The sequence below is a fragment of the Perca fluviatilis genome, chromosome 13, assembly GCF_010015445.1.
Source record: "Perca fluviatilis chromosome 13, GENO_Pfluv_1.0, whole genome shotgun sequence".
Taxonomy (NCBI): Eukaryota; Metazoa; Chordata; class Actinopteri; order Perciformes; family Percidae; genus Perca; species Perca fluviatilis.
In genome coordinates, this window is record NC_053124.1 from 4,715,901 (window position 1) to 4,738,290 (window position 22,390).

Below are 22,390 nucleotides of genomic sequence, written 5' to 3' on the forward strand. Positions count from 1 at the left end.
ATGTATTACTTTATACATTCACTTAAATATACATAATTGCAAATATTGATCAGGAATTCATCACAGCAAAATAATAAAACACACATTCATAAGATATCATAAAATCAACTTATATCAATAATCAGTTAGACTAAATAATTAGCAGTGTCTTTTAGTTTGCATTTAACACATTTACAATGAATTGTATGCAAAAACCAAATTGAGGCCTACACTCTGCATCTACAGGATAGTTACCCTAATCCTAACTAGCTATTATGCAAACTAAGTAAAGCTAATTAACCTATTTTGAGCACTAAACACTGGTTACATTGGTTTGTCATATGCCTACAAATATCCCACTACCACAAATAAATTCACTTACCTTGTGTTTTACTTTAGTTTCTATGTACAAATCATTAGCCCATTAGCTGGCATCTTCTGCAAACAATCTTCCTCATCCAGCATATGAATTGTGACCTTTAAGGCGAGACACGGCAGGCAAAAACATTTTTTTTTTTTCACTAGTCAATTTTGATTTTGGGCTATTCGTCTTCAATAACATGTCTTCTTTCAGACTGACTGTATGTTTATAATGTGTAAAGACCTAAATACACATTTAGGTCTTTATTTTACTACACTTTGTCTGTTTGCATCTGTAGATTTCTCCTAAATTCAACAAAAGTTTGCGTTCTAAATCATCACGCTGCTCTGCGATTGCTGTCTGCACCCTGTCATCACATATACCGTTGGAAAGCTCTCTCTCTCCTCTACAACGCTGTCATATCAAAATATGGTCATTTTCCTTATATCAGCAACCAATCATGGAAGTAAAAGGGGGGATTTAACTCTAAATGCGCAATCTCATTGCTGATGCCAATTTCTGACAATGTGATTCATTCAGAATCGTCACGTGATGTGCTGTGACATTTCCGCGGTAGTTCAAAATGTCGAAAGAAGTGCGTCAAAAATCATCTCAGAGAACACAAAAACAGTTTTCATTAGCAAGAGGACACAGGATTACAAACTAAGACAGCAGATGATGAAATGCCATCACATAGTATGTCAATGTTTAAACTGTCGTTCGTAAAACAGACAGCTTTCAGACAGCGTAGGTAATCAAAGTGCACACAGCAGTTGCTGATAATTCATGTAGTGCGGTGGAATGGACTGATCTGTGGTTTAATTTATCCTTATTGCGCAGGGACAGGGCTTAAATTTAGCATTGATCCAAAGAATCATGGGTTCTGTGGTAGTTTACTACTAGAGTGAAGTCTTTGCAAAGAAGATACATACAGGCAAAGTGTCTACACATCTACGCATCTTCAAGACATATCCAGGAACAATGCAGCATTTGATGTGAATGTGTGAATGGTGCTGTTAGCGCAGGAGTTAGGCTTGGGATATGCAGCTCTCAGAAAAATCAGCAGTGTTGGGGATTTTTAGCCTTTAGGTTAAAACATATCAGAGACACCAAAGGAGAGTAACAGGTATGGAATCTCTCTCTCTCTCTGTCTCTCCCTTTCTCTCTCTCTCTCTCTCTCAAAGCAGTTTACAGAAATTCATAGCCTACATGTCATATATTTAATGTATAGGTGTCACATATATACTATACTTTACTGATCGTGATACAACACACTATATTATAAAACAATTACATTACACAACAGTTACAGTTTTTGTATAATATAATTACTACACAATACTAAACAGATCTGTAATTTTGGGATCCTAAGTGGTTTTCAGTCCCTCAGGCTGTGGCAGGCAGATGCACATTTAGCTGTCAGTGGATCTGCTGTCCCCTCTCCTAGGAGAACTACCAGCTTCTTTTCTGGTGTTAACTTTGGAAAGTTTTATTTTTTGGGCTATTTTACTAAGGTGTAAATATCTTAGTGAAGATCATTTTTTCCAGTCAAGGAGGAAGAGTATCTCTGTCTGACCCAGTTGGTGGTCACTAAGCCTGTATTTAGTCAGGATCTGTCTCTTCTTTGTATCTCTGACAGGGTGCAGATACTACGTCAAATAATTTAGTCTACTTTGCTTTCTCCAATGTTCTAAATATTGGTCTTTTGAATGATTCATAATTAGCCTGTTAAGATTTGGCTGAAATGTCATGGTTTTTGAATTAAAGGTGGTACAGCTCCCATATACTTTGACACTCTGGGGTGTGCCTGACATCGTTGGAAAGGTATCACTCTCAAGTTTTTGTCAGTGTCAGGGTGATTCTAGGCCTTACTGACACAGAGTTACAGAGGCTAGAATGGAGGTTTTTTATTTCCGTCCAAGTCATACATTTTTAAAATGATCAAAATAAAATACTGTAAACACATCTGGTGATATACAGATACACCCATGCCCAGGTCTCAGGTTATTATAGAAAAAATCCAGATGCCAAAAGACTGAACAATTGATTTTATATGAATTTTTTTCTACAGAAATGTCTGTCCGTTTTTCTTATTTCAATTTGAAAAGTGGAAAGAAAAAAGGCAATAAAGTACATAATAAAACACTTCTCAAATACACAAACACCGCCACATCAATCACACACATACTTAAAATAACTATATACATAAATATATAGAAATAAGTCATGACAAATTCCATAGGCTGTGATATTCTGATGATAGGCCCAGTTTTTGCTTTGACAGAGCTCCAGCAAACACAGGGTTAAAATGTCATGCCCATATTGCATATCAATCGAATTGTCTGCTCATTGGCTAATAAGGTAGATGGGTCTTATAGCATTTAAATCTAAGTGGTCCGAGAAAAATGCCAATCGTCTCAACGTGGTCCCTGACATGTTGTCATCGGCTTGTCCGCTTCCATTGGCCATATGAGAGGCAAACCTGAACGGATTGGCTAATATGAGCTACCAATCGAAAGCTGAGAAGCTAGGCAATACGATGACGCCCACATCAATCATGTAGCAAGCTGGGCAGAGAAGCTAACTGCAATAACAAGTGCGGAAATGGAAAACTGTTTCGCGTTTTTCCGTTGTGATTCGGCCAGAAACTTCAACATTGTGAGGTGAACAGATCGTTTTGGAATATAAAGCTTGGATATTACATTTCCTTGGACTCTTGTGGATTTATGAAAATCAAGTTTTGTGCAAAATACCACTTTTTTGCTGAAAGGACAACGAAAACAGGTATGGATGCACTCTCGACACCGGCGCAGATTATGGCTGAATTGTTTTATTTTCTGTTGCTTTGTAACAGTTGTGTAACTGCTATAAATCATCTTATGCTTTGTATGTGGGCTTAAATTAATCATTAGAGGCTAAGCTTTCAATTGGTGTGTCGCATGGCTGTATATTCTGAAGATTTAATGCTTTAAAGTTATAAAAACGCGAATGAGTGGAAGTTTTATCGAGGTTACAGCGACGCAGTGTCCCGTCAACGGGACAGTGATCCTTGAGAGGTTAGTTTTGTTCTGTTGTGTTGTTATGAACCAGCTGACTGAGGGGACTGTTTCTGGTTAGTTAGCTTCTCCATCAGCTGACTGAGGGGACTGTTTCTGGTTAGTTAGCTTCACCATCAGCTGACTGAGGGGACTGTTTCTGGTTAGTTAGCTTCACTATCAGCTGACTGAGGGGACTGTTTTGTGGGGAAAAGTAAGCTTGAGGCAGCAGCAAGTATGGCCATCTCCATCTTCAATGAATGTGCCTCTGCCATGCTTTCTGTTATGGAGAAGTTGTGGCTTCAGAGCACAGTTGTGATGGTCAATTCAATGAGAGAAAGTAATATGCTCAGGATCTCAAAAGCTGAGGCCGTCACAACTGCCAGTGTAAAACATAGGCGCAAGAGTCTAAGCACAGCTAAAATACATATATGGTGCTGGAATGTACAATTAGACTTTAGAAAGCTTTGACATCTACTGTTGGTCTTGTTCTGTGTCCATACAACTGTCTAGCGTGGGTTTTGTTGGCAACTTTGATACGCCAATGTTAATTCATTGAGTTACTGCAGATGTAGGCCTTATATGCCTGCCATTTTATTAAATAATAAATTTGCATGAGCTTGAAATATTCTATATTATTATTACTAAGGGCCTGAGCATTTATAAAGTTTTTGAGCATTTTTTTCCAATAGAAATGTAATAAATTTAAATTAATTATTAAATTAAATTAAATTAAATTCTTTAAATGATGTTTTCTCAAAATGTTGGCTGAGTTATAAACAACTCAGCCTATGAAGGATCTATGTACACCCAACTTTCCAGTTATACACTTAGCAGAATTCTGAAGATATTTACAGAGGGATTTGTTAATAAATCATTCCTGGCCTGATTTATGTAAGTAAGTAAGTAAGTAAATTTTATTTATACAGCGCTTTTCACAGACAAGGTCACAAAGTGCTTTACAATGTGCATAGACAATAAAACATGGTAAAAATAGTCAATAGAATAAGATACAAGTATAACAGAATCAATTTTCAAATAAATAAAAAACATAGGCTACCCAAAAGCTAGCCTGAACAAGTGAGTCTTCACCTGTCCCTTAAATCAATCCACATTCTCCGCAAACCTAATGCTAGTTGGTAAAGCATTCCAGAGTCTGGGTGCCATAGCCTCAAAGGCTCTGTCCCCACATGTTTTCAGACGAGTGCGTGGCATGACAAGCAGATTTTGATTAACAGACCTGAGAGACCATGTGACATTATAATCAAAAGAATATGGCAAAAATCAATTTTTTTAAGGCTATGGAGAGTATATTTTCATTTGCTAGGTAATGATAATTTTGTAAACAGAAAGAAAAAAATAATTTTGCACCTGGTTTTATCATAAACAGATAGAGATAATGCCTAATTTGCATACTAAACATACATATTTCAAAAACTTGTAATGCATTTTTTTATAGACTTGTGTAAGTAGTCAACTGAGGAAGTTTCATACTGATATCTAGTATTTTAAAATGTTACCCTATTCACCTGTAACCTTAACACTGATAAATACTTGTTGCTGCTGAAATCATTACTTATGAGGACCAGGAAGTGGGCGGTAACTAACCATATTTGGAATATGTGTGTGTGAAGCAATGGGTGCAACACCACTCTCAAAGTACAGGGGTGCTAGTGAGCACCCTCACACACACACACATTGCACGGAAAAACGTGCTTTATGGGCCAATGCTAAAAATCACACAGGCTACTTCAGAATGACTTCAGCATTCATTTAAAGAGGTTTCCCTCATGGGGACCTCACTTTTGGTCCCCATACCGCAAGAGGTCCCCATGACGTGACTGTGTATACAGATTGATGTCCCCATAAAGTGTTGAATACCAACACACACACACAGACTCTTTCTCACACACACACACACACACACACACACACACACACACACACAAACACAAACACACACATACACACACACACACACACACACACACACAAAACCTACCAGACTCCATCTAAATAATCTGTAATTTAAGCATCCTAAACCCACCAGACTCCATGTAAATAAACAGTCATTTATGCATCGTGAAACACACTACAGTAAAAGTCAACAGACACCAAATAAAGCTATGAAAAGTCGTTATTGGTCTTCTCTACACTTTTCCAACCATCACAACTCTATTCTTGGTTGAAATAAACACATAGTTTACCGATTTACATGTGAAAATATATGTTGGCTCTATACATGCTAAAAGTACTATTTTTTGTTTGTTTTCGTGTGGTGCTTCTCACGGCTACTTTTACACCTTTTTACACACACACACACACACACACACACACACACACACACACACACACACACACACACACACACACACACACACACACACACACACACACACAGACTCTTTCTCACACACACACACACACAGACACACACACGCAAATACACACACACACAGACATACACACAAACACATACATACACACACACATACACACACACACACACATACACACATACAAACACACACACACACACACGCACATACATACACACAAACCCACCAAACTCCATGTAAATAAACAGTCATTTAAGCATTCTAAAACACACTACATTAAAAGTCGACAGAAACAAAATAAAACTATAAAAAGCCGTTTTTGGTCTTCTCTACACTTTTCCAACCATCGCAACTCTAGTGTTGGTGAAATAAACACATAGGTTACCTGGTGTGTTTAGCGCTAGCTACTTAATAGCTGTTTCTGGTAAACAGGTCTTAAATAGGTTTTAAAAAGGTCTATCGCTGAAGGATTAAGACACTTAACACTTCACTGTTAAAACAATACTGTATGTATTTAAAATTGAAGCAAAACTAGGGTATTATAATTTATATATTTTGTATTGGTAAGGCTCGCGTCGCTATAACCCACCAGACTCCATGTAAATAAACAATCATTTTAGCATTGTAACCCACCAGACCCCATGCAAATAATGAGTACTTTAAGCGTCCTGAACCCACCAGACTCCATGTAAATAATCAGTACTTTAAGAATCCTGAACCCAACAGACTCCATGTAAATAATCAGTAATTTAAGCAATCAAGACCCACCAGACTCCATGTTAATAATCAGTACTTTAAGCATCCTAAATCCATCAGACTCATATTATATTCGTATATTTTTTTTTTTTTTTTTTTTTTTTTTTTTTTTCTCTCTCTCTCAGTGACAATGTGGCCAAGTTATCTACTTAGCTAGTGTTATTCGGATGTGCACCAAGTAGGAGGCACACTGTAAAAATTTCTTCCGGAATTTTCTAGTTCAGTGTGCGATGTACTGCAATAGCAGCAATCGGCACAATGACTATTGTTTCTCATACTTATTATTATTCAGTGTGCCGATGTGCTGCAATAGCAGCAATCGGCACAATGACTATTGTTTCTCATACTTATTATTATTCAGTGTGCCGATGTGCTGCAATAGCAGCAATCGGCACAATGACTATTGTTTCTCATACTTATTATTATTCTTCGCCACATTTTTCCCACTAAGGCTCACGAAGCGTTGCCAACACGCGCACACAAATGACATCACCACGTGAGTTAAGCTAGGGAATGGTGTGCTATGTGTTTTCTAAGAGATTTGCCGCACGGTTTTCACAAAATCGGCAAAAAACGGCGCAAAACTTCCCATAGACTTTAATGGGAAATCGTCGGGAAATCGCTTAACATCGCTCAAAACAACTCATCTTTGGGACCATGCTGTATCGCCATACTTTAATGTAGAAAAGAAATTAAAAGATTAAACCGAAGACAAGACTTTGGCCTTTTTTGGGCTGAATGGGCATTTGGATATCAATCACCGTTTCTACGAAATCACAGTTTACGTATCGTCGTCTTTTCAGACCGTTTCAGATTTTCCAATGTGTGTGTATGGGGCCGGAATGTTGAGAGTTAGAGTGGGAGTCAGAGTGGGGAGCTGAAGTACAATTCTCGGAAATATTTCCAAACAAATTGGTCTACCTCCTACAGTTTTCCTTCTTCATACATCATACTTGGTCAAAATGTAGGGAATCTTGTGTGGGTCGGCGCCATGTGACTATGGAATCCACCCGACGTATACCTTTTGCTCTAGACACTCCAACTGTCCGATAGAAACAGTGGAGTTGCGCACGATTCGGCTGAAATTTGTTTACAAACAAACTGCTATCTCCGCGACAATTTTCACTCTACATACATCATAGTTGGTCAAAATGTAGGAAATCTTGCCCCGTCGCAGACATGTGACTATGGAAACCAACCGGACCTTCACTTTTGTTATTTTGAAACCAACTGCCGATAGAAACTGTAACAAAAATGAAGCTGCAGTACTTCTTAGGACTGGTTGAGATTTTCCATTGTGTTTGTATGGGGAGAGAATGCTGAGAGCTAGAGGGTGAAGCTGCATTATTATTCTTTGAAAGTTTTTCAAACAAATTCCTGTCTACCCCTACAGTTTTCACTCTTTATACACCGTAGTTGGTCAAAATGTAGGATATTTTGTGCCCGGTCGACATACACGTAACTATGGAATCCAACAGACGTACACTTTGGCTCTCCTTTGATACCAACTGCCGACGAAACTGAAAAAGTATCTGAAGTATGCAGATGGTTTCCTGTTTGTTACCTGCTCTGTGTCCCATTTATTTCATACCACAAACATAAAAACCACATCAATGCGTTACGACTTTTATCTCTCTGGTGATCATAATATTTTGCCGTTTTGTACCGACCCGGGTTTTGAATTACAGAAGAAACCTAAGAGGATTAATTATCATTACATGGATATGTTTGACCCATGGAAGACACTGTCTCCCCCTCCCGACCCCTGCATTGTGGAAATCACCATAGCAACAAGTTCTGACACAGACACATTCCATCATGGTGACTTCTGGAAAGGAGAAAGGGAGAGAGGGAGGGAGGAAGGGAGAGAGGGAGAGAGGAAGGGAGGAAGGAAGGAAGGAAGGAAGGAAGGGAGGCAGGGAGGGAGGGAGGAAGGGAGAAAGGAAGGGAGGAAGGGAAGGAGGGATAGAGGGAGGGAAGGAGGGATAGAGGGAGGGAAAGAGGAAGAGAGAGAGAGAGAGAGAGAGGGAGTGAAAGAGGGAGGGACGCACACACACACATTCTCTCTCACTCACACAAACACACATATACACACTCACACACATTCTCTCTCTCACAGACATACACACAAAAACACACAAACACAGGGAGGGAGGGAGGAAGGGAGAGAGGAAGGGAGGAAGGGAAGGAGGGATAGAGAGGGAGGGAAAGAGGAAGAGAGAGAGAGAGAGAGAGGGAGTGAAAGAGGGAGGGACGCACACACACACACATTCTCTCTCTCTCACACACACACACATACATACACACACACTCACACACATTCTCTCTCTCTCAAACACACACACACACACATACACACAAACACACACCCACACTCACACACATTCTCTCTCACACACACACACACACACACACACTCCTCACACAACCACACACACACACACACTCACACACCCATACACACACACACACACACACACTCACCACACACACACACACACACAACACACACACAAACATCCACACACACACACAAACATCCACACACACATGCAAAACACATACACACAAACATACACACACACACACAACACAAACACACACCCACACACATACACCCATACACACATAACACCACACGCCATACACACACACACACACACACTCACCACATACATAAAAACACACACAAACATAACACACACATACACAAACATATGAAAGTGCAATCGGTGCCTTCGTCCTTTTAATTGGACTTTTAGCAATGAATTTTTTTAATTGAATTTTTAACACTGAATTTTATTTTGCATTTAAATCAGACTTTGAATTTTAAAGCCATCGATTTCTAGCACTGAATTTGTTTTAGCCTATGACATTTTTTTACAATGTTTTAAAAAAACCAACGTAAAAATGTGATTTCTCAAATATATTCAGTGTAAAAAATTCGGCATCTCAAAGATTCAGTGTAGAAAAAATCAATGTCTCAAAAAATCCTGTTTAAAAAAATTCGACATCTCAAAAGATTCAGAGTGAAAAAATTCAATGTCTCAAAAAATTCAGTGCAAAATAATTCAACGTCTCAAAAATTCAGTGTAAAAATATTCAGAGTCAACATCCGGGTAACCAAGGAGAAGCAATCAATCCCTGTATCAAATCATCCAACATCCAGCCAATCAAGTTACCTTGCCCATTGGCGTGGACGTAAAACAGGAAGGCGGTGAAGTTCAGGCGAGCTCCGGTCAGATAGGTCAATGGTCAGAGCATGGCTCAGAACACAAGTGATGGTGCTTCGGTGAGTGTACTCTTTATTTACCTTTTGTGTTCGGAAAAGTCAGTAATAGTTACCGGACATGTTGAATATTAACATAATTAGTTGAACAATGTCTACAGGGAACTTTTAATGAGGTGGCGTTCGGTAAAAGTATGTGAGCTATTAGCCAGTGTTATGTTAGCTAGCTAACGTTACGTTAGCTATTAGCTAACTTTATATTAGCATGGTTTACTGTTGGCATAGGCGCCGATTTATGTTTTCCTCCGTGGGTGCTCAAAAAAAGTATGTTTGCATTTCAGAACCTTAGGAAACGGACAGTGGCCGATACAAACGCTATTAACTCGAAAATAAAGCCGTAAAGTTTCAACTTAGGACAGCTCCACTTCTCACAAATACAGATAGGATTGGAGATGAGAAGTTTAACTGACCACCAACTACCGCTGACCTAACGAGCACCATGACCGTCTGCTCGCGGTGCTCTGTATCTAGCGCGCAGTAACCGATTCTGGGTGCTCTCCGGAGCACCCACGGTATCGGCGCCTATGACTGTTGGAAACGTTACTCACAGTTCTGTGACAGCGAGTATGATCTGACTGACAAGAAATGTCTTACTACAGTACATTTAACAGCTGGTCAGTTACGAGCTGCTTCACTTTACTGAAAACTGTTTTAAAAATAGTATAAATGGACAGCCGATAATATAACCGTCACCAAACTCGTATAATGCTTAATAAAGTCTAGTAACATTTAGCTGTGTAAAACATGATTTTTGTGCTGCTGGTTTGTAATATCATTTGTCATGTATTTGTGATGACAGGATAGTCAGGCTGATGAAATTGTGCAGTCAGCCAGGCGCTTATTGCATTTAATCAGTTCGTCTGAAAGACAACGGGGCGCAGTCAGTGGTGGAGTAACCAATCAAGTTCTGAGGTTTAGTATTAAACTTTAGTTCATGTACATATGGCTTATTTTACTTGAGATGTATTGATGATTAATACATATTCTTGGATACAATCCTGCAGAGAACAGAGGCATACGGAGAGACCATCACTTCAAATGGAAATGACCAGGTAAAGACTTAAGGGAGATGTTTGGTATTTTAAATGCAAGCCCTATGTATACACATTTTGACATGCGGCTGATTTGTACAGGCAAAATTCTGCTTAAGACATTCAAATCTAAGTTAGTAAACTCTGGAAGAAAGCATCTGATGTTTTGTGAGTATTCAGTAAAATCTATAAAGCCCTGTTTCACTTAAGGCTAATGTGAAATTTCTTTATAAAAAGAAAAAAATATAAAATGGGATTTGAAGGTCTAAATGATTGCCTATTGCACTTCATTGGAAACTGGTGAGGGTATGCAATACAGTGCCATGGTATGTAAGACGATGTTCAAATATGCCTTTTGCAATAACGTCCTCCTTTTAATTAGAAAAAGGTTAACCCATGATGTGGTAGTTAATGTTTTTACGCTTTTATTTTAGGTCCTTCCCAGGTGTTTTTACCAAGGCCAGAGGGAAGAGGCGCTTTCCTTCAGCAAATCTTGTTCCTGCCAAGAGACTTAAACCACTTGATGTGGCTTTCTATTTGTTGCCAAAGCAGTGTGAAAAAACTCCAAAAGAGCAGGAGCAAATGGTCCATATGCATGCAGGATTGGGCCGTAGGACTGCTCATCTAGATGAAAGCACAACACATGAAGAGGTAATAACAAGAAATTTGTTATTTAGGCTAGCTGTATTGTATATTGTATTCTGAGGAATACAATATACAAGGATTTGCTAGTTTCTCATACAGTGTGATGAATGCTATTTCTGATTTGAATGATCTCTCTTTGGAGAGGCTTACACTTGTATCCATTTTTTTGCTTACAGTTATGTGATGCCCTCAAGGTTTTATTTCCAAAATTGGGGGCCGTGACTGGTGGGTGGCTGCTATACAAATCTGCAGGTAGGCCAACACAGGTTTGTGTATTAGTGTTGTCATAAAAAAAGTACATTTGCAGCAGCTAACTTCACATTATGCAATGCACAACACTGTTACTTTATAATTGAACAGATGGTACCTAAATAAAACTTTGAATGATTTTCTCAAATTCATCTCTGTACATTTATTATTAAGCCTGTTCAATTTAAGACATTTTGTTAACCTTTTTATTAGGTCATGCCTAACTGCAAATCAGCAACTAATTGTTTGATTTTTAATATAAAAAAAAAAGCTGGACATTTTGTTTTAGGTGACTTCTTCAGCCTGGTCTGTTGTCAGACAAGAAGTATAGTTGCTTTGACTTAACTTCTAGAAATAATCTATATCTAATATACTGTTGAAAGTCCTAATTTTCCTCTCCTCTTTTCTATAGGTGGATGGGGTAGCCGAAAACTCTCTCTTGTGGCTCCTGATGAGACTGGCTATACAGGCATGATGTTGAAGTCTGTAAGTCGTGGGGGTAAAAATCTATTCATAGCCCCAATTCAAGAGGAACTCAGCACAAATCCCTTACCACTAACGGATGAAGCATTCAGTAGCATGCCAAAAGCCACATGTCAGAAGTGTGAAGTTGCAGTTCCTCTTCCACTCCTGACAGAACACATCAAGTCTTGTGATGTCATGTATGTTGGCAGTGATGATAACCTGGCTAATGTGGAAAGCAGTGAGCCTGAAGACAGAAAATGTAAGAATTCTTCATTTTAAGCTTTTGTGAGCATATTGTATAGTATTAAACAACAGAAAAACTTTTTTGAAATTAACACTGTTCTTGCTTGTAACTTCTCAACAGCAGATATGCAGGAATGTCCTGTCTGCACAAAAATGTTTCCTACTGACTTTATTGAGGTACACGCTTCTTCATGTGCGGAAAGGTATCTATTTACTTTCTATTGTTAATTTTTTTTTCTCTTGTCAGCAATTCCCACACTATCAGTTAAACACAAATCATTTTATGTGGGTAGGGCAGGAAAAGAGGTGATGCATGAAAGCATTGTAATTGAGGAAGAGCAAGCAGCAATACCTGGACCATCCGGAACTTGTGCATCTGCTACAGATGGTAGGTGCTGTTCAGGGTTAGCAGTGGCATAGGAAAGTTAAAGGTCCCATGACATGGTGCTCTTTGGATGCTTTTATATAGACCTTAGTGGTCCCCTAATACTGTATCTGAAGTCTCTTTCCCGAAATTCAGCTTTGGTGCAGAACTACAGCCACTAGAGCCAGTCCCACAATGAGCTTTCCTTAGGATGTGCCATTTCTGTGTCTGAAGCTATTGAGGAGGAGAGAGGGGGGGCAAGGTGGAGGGTGGGGGTTTGGTCTTGACAAACTGCCACTTTTTCTCGTTTGAAAGCCATGATGTCTCTCTCTCTCTCATGGGTGGGCCACATTCTCTGGGCGGGCAAAGCAGAGAAAGGGGAGGTAACCTTGCTCCTTATGACCTCATAACAAGCAGATTCCAAAACGGTCCATCTGAGCTTTCATTTTCTCAAAGGCAGAGCAGGATACCCAGGGCTCGGTTTACACTTATCGCCACTGGGGGACCATAGGCAGGCTGGGGGAACTCATATTAATGTTAAAAAAACCTCATAAAGTGAAATTTTCATGCCATGGTACCTTTTTTAAGTTCATAGTGAAGGAAAATTGGCATTTAAAAAGCACGGCCTACTCTTGATGTAAACCATGAATTGATTACCTTGCCGTTAATATTAATAATATTACTTTGACCAGGAATATCTCTATTTTGACTCAAGTAATGGTGCTTTGTCATTTGATATTACACATTTTTGAAGTATAATACTTTTAAATCTTCAGAGCAGTTCTCCCGTGTGTGTGTGTGTGTGTGTGTGTGTGTGTGTGTGTGTGTGTGTGTGTGTGTGTGTGTGTGTGAATATAAGTCTATGATTATTAAGTTGCTTTGTTTATGCCTGAGTAAGGCTTGATGGCTTTTACTTGTGATTTGAATCTACATGTTAAAGTTTTTTGTTATCTTGAAAGTCAAGCATAAATAATGAAACCACATTTTTGTTTTTTCTTATTAGACTGGTTAACTATCAGTGACCCCACCAAGGCCATATCTCAGTGTGCTGACAGTTTTCTCCGTATTCATGAAACGGAGAGCCCCTTACTTCTCAGCATGGACATCAGAAAAAGCCCTGCTGAACAGGACATGGCCCTAATCTCCTTCTACAAGCGAACTAATGTGGAATGGGGACGGCCTCTGACTTGCAAACTTGAAGGTAGCTCCAATTAATAGTTACAGTGGTCCAAACATAATTAAAGTATTTCCTTTGTCTTTATTCTGTCAAACCTTAAATTGTGTTACAGGAGATACTGCTATTGGACAGGGTGTAACTCGCTTCTTTTTCTCAACATGCATGGAAAAACTGAAGTCAGGGTTTTGCATCAATTTTGGTATGTATATTATGTGTATGGTATCCTTCCAAATGCTATGTTTATTTAAAGCTGTTTAAGTTTTTTTTTTTTTATATTGTCTCTATAGGAAGTTTATTGTATTTTAATTGGTTTTCTTTACCATGAAAGTTCAGAGGATTCTACTAATGTATAATACCTGTATTGAGAACTACGGTTTCCAGTCTATGACAGTACTAACAGACTGTAAGAGCAATATTAACCTGCATGTCTTTGTACTGTGGACGGAAGCCTTTTACTTTTTATTGTAATACTTATTTCGTGTTTTTAATGTCTCCAACAGCAAATTCAAATGTTACACGGCTTTTTGAAGGAGAGCCTGGCCATTTAGTCCCCTCAGCCTCTCACTTTCTTGTGGAAAGTGATATGTTCATGGTGGCGGGGAGAATGGTAGGCCACTCCTTTCTTCATGGAGGACCATGCCTGTTGGGACTCAGCCCTGCTGTTGTTCATGTCCTGCTTGGTGGGAGTCCTGAAACTGCAACTGTTACAGTAGAGGACTGTCCAGACCTGGACATCAGAGAAACAATCGAGCTTGTATGTTTGATTTAAAAAAATAAGTTTTTTCTTTCACTAAGATTTTATGTACAATGGGGCACCCTTTTATTGTGTATCCATTATCCTTATTGAGTGACGTTAATATATGGCTAACTTAAGCTTATCAAATCAAGGGGGTGAACGAGATTTTTAATACTTAGTTTTGTAATACTGTAAATGTAGTAGTATAGCTTCTAAAATGCCAGTAATCTGTAAATAAAATAGAGGCTGGCGCTTATTTGGATCAACTATGTAATACTCATATTCATTACTTTTTGCAAGTGCGCATACAGAGGACAAATTAAAGGAAAAACCAACATAAAGTGTTAGTAAGGTGTTGGGCCACCATGTGCTGCCAGAACAGCTTCAGTGCTTCTTGGCATTGATTCTACAAGTCTCTGGACTCTACTGGAGGGATAAACTCAATTCTTCCAAAAGATATTTGGTCATTTGGTGTTTCGATGATGGCGGTGGAGAGCGCTGTCTAACACATTGGCCAAAAATGTCCCATAGGTGTTCAATTAGGTCAGATATGGTGACTGTGAAGACCATAGTATATAATTCACATTTACATTTTCAGCAAACCATTCAGTGCCCCCTTTGGATGAATCCCCCCTCACTGTAAGGGTTAGGTATTTTATTTTCTTCCTTTTAATTTGTCCCCTATCTGTAGTATCTGGCATTACACATCTTTTTTTCTACCTCCTAATCAGTTTCCCTCTGTCTTGAAGCTTGAAGGGGGATCCATACTGTCAGATAAGGATAAACAGCGTGTCCAGGACTTGGCCCATGCCTGGGACCTCCCTTGCCTAACTGAGAAAAACAGGAGATGGCTTTTTGAGAAGCTATTGATACATGCTGTAAGTGAAAGTCAAAATTATTTTTTTATCCTGTGATGTTTTGGTTATAAATGCAGTTATTTTCCTAGAAACATAAAAGATGGTGGGTGGTCTGTAATACTGCAAATGCAAGGAGTTTTATCAGTCTGCAGGAGAGCAGTATTATTTCCTCATTCACCAGTGGATTGAAGCATAATAAATGCATTCAAATTGAATTATTGTTTTTCTATCTTACTCTTCAAGCTTTTAGATAAGGAATGTTACGTGTTCTATCCTCTCTGTCTTATTATTATTAACAGGTAATAGGACGTGTCACGAGGCAAATCAAGCAGCTGAGACGAGGTCTTAAAGAAACCCCAATGTGGACACTGGTGACCCAAAGATCTGACACAGTGGCCTTGCTTTTTCCGAAAGAGGGAGCAGGAAATTTCAGCCCTGAGGTTAATTTTTATTACTCTGATCTTGTGATGTTATTTTCCTAGTAAATATTATGGTTCATACCTGGTCAGCATGTAGAGCTGTCTGTTTTCAATCTTGTTTTTGTTATTCATGTTTTCCTATATACATAGCCCACAATCGACATCACGGCTACCAACCAGTGATATTTCATCAAAAAGTATATGCGATTTTAAGACAGAAAAATGACGTCTTTTTCATGCTATTTCTTTCAATGCAGGTACTTCTTCAGCGACTCACATGGCCTCGTGAGGATAGTGACGATGATGACGATTGTTCAGTTGACACCAAATGCCGCATATCAGGCTATCTTCGACAGTTCATTGCTGATGGTAGGTGTACAGAGACACTTGGAAGTGCTATTTAAATATTTGGTTACCTGTTAAAGTAGTATAAAAGCTGTATAGCTATTTAAATATTCAGCGTGAACTTCACACATTCACTATTGAGCTGGAAACAGCAACGTGACATGAATTTAATTTTTAAAAATCCACCCAATTTATAAAAAAAAAAAAGTAGTCATGTTGCTGTTTTCAACTCAGGAGACAATTCCAACCAGTCTCATTCTAAAAACATATTTTCTGTAAACTAATCTCAAGGGTTTGACTAATCTTTTGTTGAGTGTAAGCTGTTAGTTCCATAGTTGGCCATTTATCCTGAAAGTCAAAAAAGATTTTTAATTCCTTTTTAATCTACTCCATAGCGACACCAACTGAACTGACCGACCTGGTCAAATTCTGGACCGGATGGGAGATTCTACCACCGAGTCTCTCTGTAGAAGTGGTCGAGGGCAGATACCCCACAGCCGCCACTTGCTTTGAGACCTTGCGCATCCCAGGGCATTACAAGGATTACACATCTTTTAAATGTGACATCCTGGCCTGTATTTGCAGTTGCCATACAGGATTTGGTCTTGTGTGAGTGACATTTGGCTTGTATTTACCCTTGTAAGACAAGATTTGATGTTAAAATGTTTGTTTTTAAGCTTGTTAGTTCTGTTAAAAGATCTGTTGTAAACTATCTCACTCTCAAAGAAAACATTCAGAAAGTTAATGTATACTGAATATATTTTCACACTGTTACTGAGAGTACTTTGCAGTAACCTTTGGCAATAAGTGGTCAGTTCATTGAGGTAAACTTCTGACTCTGAACTCCTGTGAAGCCCTCGTATAACCACTGAAAAGGTTCATGATCCATTCACACTGTGTAAGGGGGACAGACAGCAAAAGAGAAGGGTAATAAAAATGACAAAAGGTTATTAACCCTTGTGTTTTCTTCCCGTCGACCATGCACTTGTCCTCCTGGGTCAAAATTGACCCGGTCTGTTTGGCCAGTTTATAACGCATGAAGTATAAATGATCACCCAATTCTGTGTTACATCTTCTTGGCCAACTTCTTTCCAACCTATTAGCACTAGTTTTACACTTATTTTAATATATGGTCAAAATACTGCATTCATATAAAATAATACCTAATTTCTGAGTTAAAAAAAGCTGAAATTATGAACAATTTTGACTAACAGTTGAGATAAACAGGAACATATGTAGATGGGTTATCACAGACTGGTATAAGTCAAAGTTTAGTCAGGATACTGTTTTGAAACCATTTCAATTTTTTTAATGGCAGCCAATAATCACACTTGTTCTCCCGGGTCAAAATTGTTTTACCTATTAATGAAGCATAAAGTATAAATGATCACACAATTCGATTTTACACCTTGACAACTTAATTCCAAGTCATTGCCACTAGTTTTACACTTATTTTTGGAATTTATGGTGAATCAACTTCATTTACATGAAATACCTAATTTTTGGAGTAAGATAAGCATAAATTATGAATTATTTTCTTTATAGTCAAGATCAGATGAATCTGTTTGTGGATTATCACTGGCTGGTATATGTTAGTGATTAGTCAGGATATGGTTTTGAAACCATTTTAATATTTTTAATGGCAGTCAATAATCACACCTGGTGTCTTCCCAGGTATAAAGTGACCTGGTCTGTGTTGCCTGTTTTATAAAGCATAGACAATTATAATTAATCACTCAATTCTGTGTTACCACTTTTATCCAACTCATCACAACTAGTTTTACACATTTATTCCATTCATTCAGTATGTTGTGTGTGTGAATGTGTTTGTGTGCATCTCTACATGTGCATGCATGTGTGTGTTCATCAGCTGTAAAGCACAATAGTGCCCCATTGCACCACCGGGTCAAAATTGACCCGGGAAGACCACAAATGCTATGAAATTATATTAAACACCCAAAATTCTAAGAAAGTAGTGGTCATTAATTTTACTTGTGAAGAGTGTCATTGGGAACCACTTATTTTTGGTTAATTTGGTTGAAAGAAACCCATATTTCTGATAAAGAAACTTTGAAAAAGGGTCAAATTTGACATGAAGACAACACAAGGGTTAAACAATAACACAACACTTATGTTTTTCTCACCTTCAAGGCAGCCATTGATTTTTCTTTGAAAATTTAGTACACTATAAACTTCAGGCTTAAAACCTGTTTGAGTTAAGTAATCAATCAGAATGAAATATCTGATGTCTAGACTATGTTAAGCAGTTGATATACCTTTTCATTCATGTTATTTTAATAGTACTTTTGTCATATAAATGGAATTATTTTGTGATTAGTTAGGCATAGGTCTTTTTGAAACTGAGATCACCGGAAGTAGTTCCAGTGAGAACAAAAATGTGATATAACCAAAATTGATTTACCCATGTCAGAAAATGTGTTCATGTAGAACCCCATAGCTCATTTTATATTTGCTGATGATATAGGTTGGTTTGTTCATAAATAATGAATTATGGTACAGTAAAACATAGTAATAATATAAAATGTCTTTATAGAAGTTATAATTGTTGACAAATACATTAAACACTTCAAATGTCCTTATAACTGCATCTGTAATAAATCATGTTTATATGCTGATTATACACAACAAATAGGGGTACTTAAGTGTTACTGAGAAAATAGTAACCGTTAGGGTCACCTGTCAATCTCAGCTTTCACAGAAAAACTTGGTATACATATATATCTTAAGTTTAGCAGCTTAACATGTTCCTTGTAAACAATCACTGCACTGATATATCATTGAAGCAGGAGTTAAGTGAACTATAAAGGGGTGAAAGCTCTTAACTTTCCTTGTGTTACATTAAGTGAACAGTTAATACAGGTGTTTAAAGTGAAATGAACTGGTTTCATTTTTGTAATGTTACTATGCTGCACCTTCCTCTTTCTTGCCAAAGCAATAACAATAATACAATTCAGATTATGCAAAAAAATATTCATTGTCTCTCTCAACTCAAAACTTAAGTCATTCTGATCAGTTCTTTCACAGACCAAGAAGCTGCTCACAAAATTGAACAGCAGCAATGTAAGTATCGCAGCCAAAGGACTGGGATGCAGCTCTTGGGTTAACTACATCTCTTAAAGCTGTCATTTGTCCATCGGTCAGTGGGCAAGCTGTGTCTGGAACAATGATGCTCGATTGGTCATCAAGTGGAAGTCCGCTGTTCTCCCACTCAATGTCAAGAATATCCATGCCCTACAAATAGAAAATTTTGAGTTGTATGCAGTAAAAGTAGGCACACTTTCAAATACTACAGAATGTGCTCTTGGCTTCTAATTACATTTCTTAAGTACGTGAACCACACTATTCATTCAAATCACATTATATTTGTATGTACCTCTGTGTTATCTGGTCCTGGAATTGGGTAATGTGTACGACCCAGCTCCCACAGCTGGTTAGGGGTCATGTTGCTTTCTGTTCTCAGCGGATGATTGTCCCAACCGTTGCGAAAAGTATCTAGGTCATCCTGCAGGCGTGGGAGAAACACAAAGTGACAGCAGAAGAGGTGTGTTTCATTGGCAATGCTGAGGAAGCCCTCTTCTTCCAGGTAGTGGAGAACATCATAGTAGATACATGTTACAGCTGCCCACAGGTCTCTCCACAGCCGCTCAATCCTGGAAAATTTTAATTGAAAGAAATAATTTTATGAAAAAGGTTTTTATCTACAAACGCACACAAATTTGAGATATCCAACTGATTTAATAGTTAACCGAGTCTTTGAATTTCTTCATTTTGTGTTTATGCATAACCCACTACATTTGGAATTAGATCTTGTTACATACTATACTGCATGTCATTATACCTTTGCAAATTATAGTACTCCTGCTAGCAGTTGTATGTTAACATACTACCACTACATGGCATCACTGAGGTGGCAGCTTTAATTTGCAATATCTATTCCATCGAACAAACCTTTGGTTGTGAACGCTCTTCCCGGATATAAAGCTGCTGTTTCCTGTGCCACGGACTGTGAACATGAAGCGTGCAACGTCGACATTTTCCACTCCCTGATCAGCACGAACCCTAAAGTAGACAGACAGCACTTTCAAAGATCACATATGTAATATGTAAAGTTTATTGGTTGCTGAAAATGTGTGTTTGTTTGTGTTTGTGTGTGTATATATATATATATATATATATATATATATATGTTTTGCAAATTATACTTCTTGTGTGGGGTGGTATGGTGTTGGGCAGTGTACTGTACTCAGAGGTGGAAGAAGTATTGCAGTAAAAATAGTAGTTTGCTCCCTCTGAGAGAGAGCGAGAGAGAGAGAGAGATAACAATATTAGCTTATTAATAGTGAAGCATCAGTGTTAGAGCAGCATGTTACTGTTCTAGCTCCACCTCCAGTAGCTACTTTATGTATACAGTAAACTAGTTTAGTCCAGTGGTTCCCAACCTAGGGGTGCCCCCCCCAAAGGGTCATTAGATAAATGTGAGGGGTGGTGAGATGATTAATGGGAAAGGAAAGAAGAAAAAACAAAGTTCTGATACACAAATGTGTTTTAAGTTTTTTTTATGTTTTCTCTAAACTTCTCACATGGTTTGATTTCAATAAATGTTCAAATGATCCAATATTTCAGCAAAAGTCAAAGATTAGAGGGACAAAAAGGTTGGAAACCACTAGTTTCATTTTTAACAAAGGTGTTGTATTTTAAAAGCTTGTTATATTATCCATTGTGCCAAATCTTCATCTGAAAAGGAACTAAAGCCGTCAGATAAATGTAGTGGAGTAGAAAGTACAATATTTCCTCTGAGATGTAGTGGAGTGGAAGTATAAAGTAGCATCACATGGAAATACTCTACTGTATAGTACAAGCACCTCAAATTTGTACTTAAAAGTCCCCCTCGACCCAAACAATAACAAACAATAGTGTTTCTTCTTGTTGCCGGTTATAGTTTCACGCTAAAGGGCTGTTTTCACATTCATCTGCTGACAGTGGAAAGTTTCTGAGTTTGTTGAAAATCCAATTTTAAGTAATATTATTCAAAGTATTTTATATACATCTGAAAACCTGTCTGAAGGTGATCTTTAAGTACATTACTTGAGTAAATGTTCTTAGTTACTCTCCGCCACTGCTTGTACTGTTGTAGTGTAAAAACTCCCAGTTCAAAATATGCATTTACCTGAGAGGAAACCCAAACTTCTCAACAGATTGTAGGAAGAAAGCCAGGGTGGTTGATGCAAGGTTGTTGGAGGCTGCACCAAGATACATTATCTGCAGCACAAATGCAATTACATGTCTATGAGACACTCAAGTATTTAATGATTACAGAAATGTGTACTCTTAGTCCAAACAACTGTGCTTACCTTACGGGAAAAACCGTCAATACCACCAAAGACAACAATGTTGTAGCTGAAAGAGAAAAAAATAATTTGAGAGCTGTATTTAACATACTGCAAGTAAGAAAAAAAAAAAAAAGTGTTCTACACACAGTTGCTAAATGTAATACTAGGTGTATACCATTTTAAGAGGTTAGCTGTGACGGTGCATAAACAGAAACATGAAAGCAGCAGTATAAAAAATGTGTTATGGTGCATACTGATAATTACGACATACTTTACAAACACACTTTGAATGTATGCATTTTGTCAAAAAGATTGCTGAATAAGAATTTACCGAATCAATTTATGGTTAGTATCTATGTGCATCAAAGACTGGGGTCCTGGAACCGAGTAGGTCCGTCGAGCAATACATCCTACGTGGACCATACGGCTTATGACACCAGTGGTATCAACACGGTGCATGGAGGCTCTGACACGGTTATACTGCACCCTCAGTCCTCTGGCTTGTAGAAGGGCCTTCATCATACGATATCCAGAGTGAGGCTGCCTCGACTTAATCTCTCTCACACACTGATCTAACTCTTCATCAGTAATAGTGCTGTATAATGCCTTAACTGACAGATCATACTCAGCCATGCGTCGGTATACTGTGCGCCTGGACATCCCCAAAAGTTTAGCTATACATGGAACAGACAGATTAAGTTCCAGAAGTTTGTTAAGGTACTCTGGGGATATGACCATTCGTTGTCGCC

The 22,390-nt window shown here is 38.2% G+C and overlaps 2 protein-coding genes across 4 annotated transcripts in view; one reads left to right on the top strand and one right to left on the bottom strand.

The window, feature by feature from the left end:
• The first annotated feature begins 9,674 nt into the window (after positions 1–9,674).
• LOC120571950 lies at positions 9,675–18,290 on the top strand. 3 transcript variants are annotated; one of them, XM_039821114.1, is made up of 15 exons: positions 9,675–9,762; positions 10,559–10,671; positions 10,764–10,811; positions 11,225–11,441; positions 11,612–11,687; positions 12,097–12,408; positions 12,514–12,595; positions 12,686–12,780; positions 13,760–13,957; positions 14,046–14,132; positions 14,434–14,687; positions 15,419–15,547; positions 15,826–15,966; positions 16,203–16,314; positions 16,686–18,290. In XM_039821114.1, the coding sequence occupies exons 1-15, from the start codon at positions 9,733–9,735 to the stop codon at positions 16,901–16,903; spliced, it is 2,112 nt and encodes a 703-aa protein (XP_039677048.1). In that variant the 5' UTR covers positions 9,675–9,732; the 3' UTR covers positions 16,904–18,290. The 3 variants fall into 3 exon arrangements, with proteins under 3 accessions (XP_039677048.1, XP_039677049.1, XP_039677050.1); XM_039821115.1 differs by having other exon boundaries at positions 12,517–12,595; XM_039821116.1 differs by lacking the exon at positions 10,559–10,671 and having other exon boundaries at positions 9,731–9,762; positions 16,686–18,289.
• Positions 18,291–18,820: 530 nt separating this feature from the next.
• LOC120571951 overlaps positions 18,821–22,390 on the bottom strand; it is a 5,293-nt gene continuing 1,723 nt past the window's right edge. Inside the window, exons 2-7 of the mRNA XM_039821117.1 lie at positions 21,973–22,390; positions 21,663–21,708; positions 21,479–21,570; positions 20,260–20,370; positions 19,685–19,961; positions 18,821–19,542 (exon numbers count right to left, since the gene is read on the bottom strand). The exon at positions 21,973–22,390 is cut by the window's right edge and continues 256 nt beyond it. Of these exons, the coding sequence (XP_039677051.1) occupies positions 19,330–19,542; positions 19,685–19,961; positions 20,260–20,370; positions 21,479–21,570; positions 21,663–21,708; positions 21,973–22,390 (1,157 nt within the window). The 3' untranslated portion in view covers positions 18,821–19,329. The remainder of the gene's footprint in view (positions 19,543–19,684; positions 19,962–20,259; positions 20,371–21,478; positions 21,571–21,662; positions 21,709–21,972) is intronic.

Excerpts from the sequence above, each read along its gene's own strand:
- LOC120571950 (XM_039821114.1), top strand. The coding sequence starts at position 9,733 with ATGGCTCAGAACACAAGTGATGGTGCTTCG. Across the intron at positions 12,409-12,513 it reads TGAGCCTGAAGACAGAAAAT|CAGATATGCAGGAATGTCCT; the intron begins GTAAGAATTCTT and ends ACTTCTCAACAG. Across the intron at positions 12,781-13,759 it reads TTGTGCATCTGCTACAGATG|ACTGGTTAACTATCAGTGAC; the intron begins GTAGGTGCTGTT and ends TTTTCTTATTAG.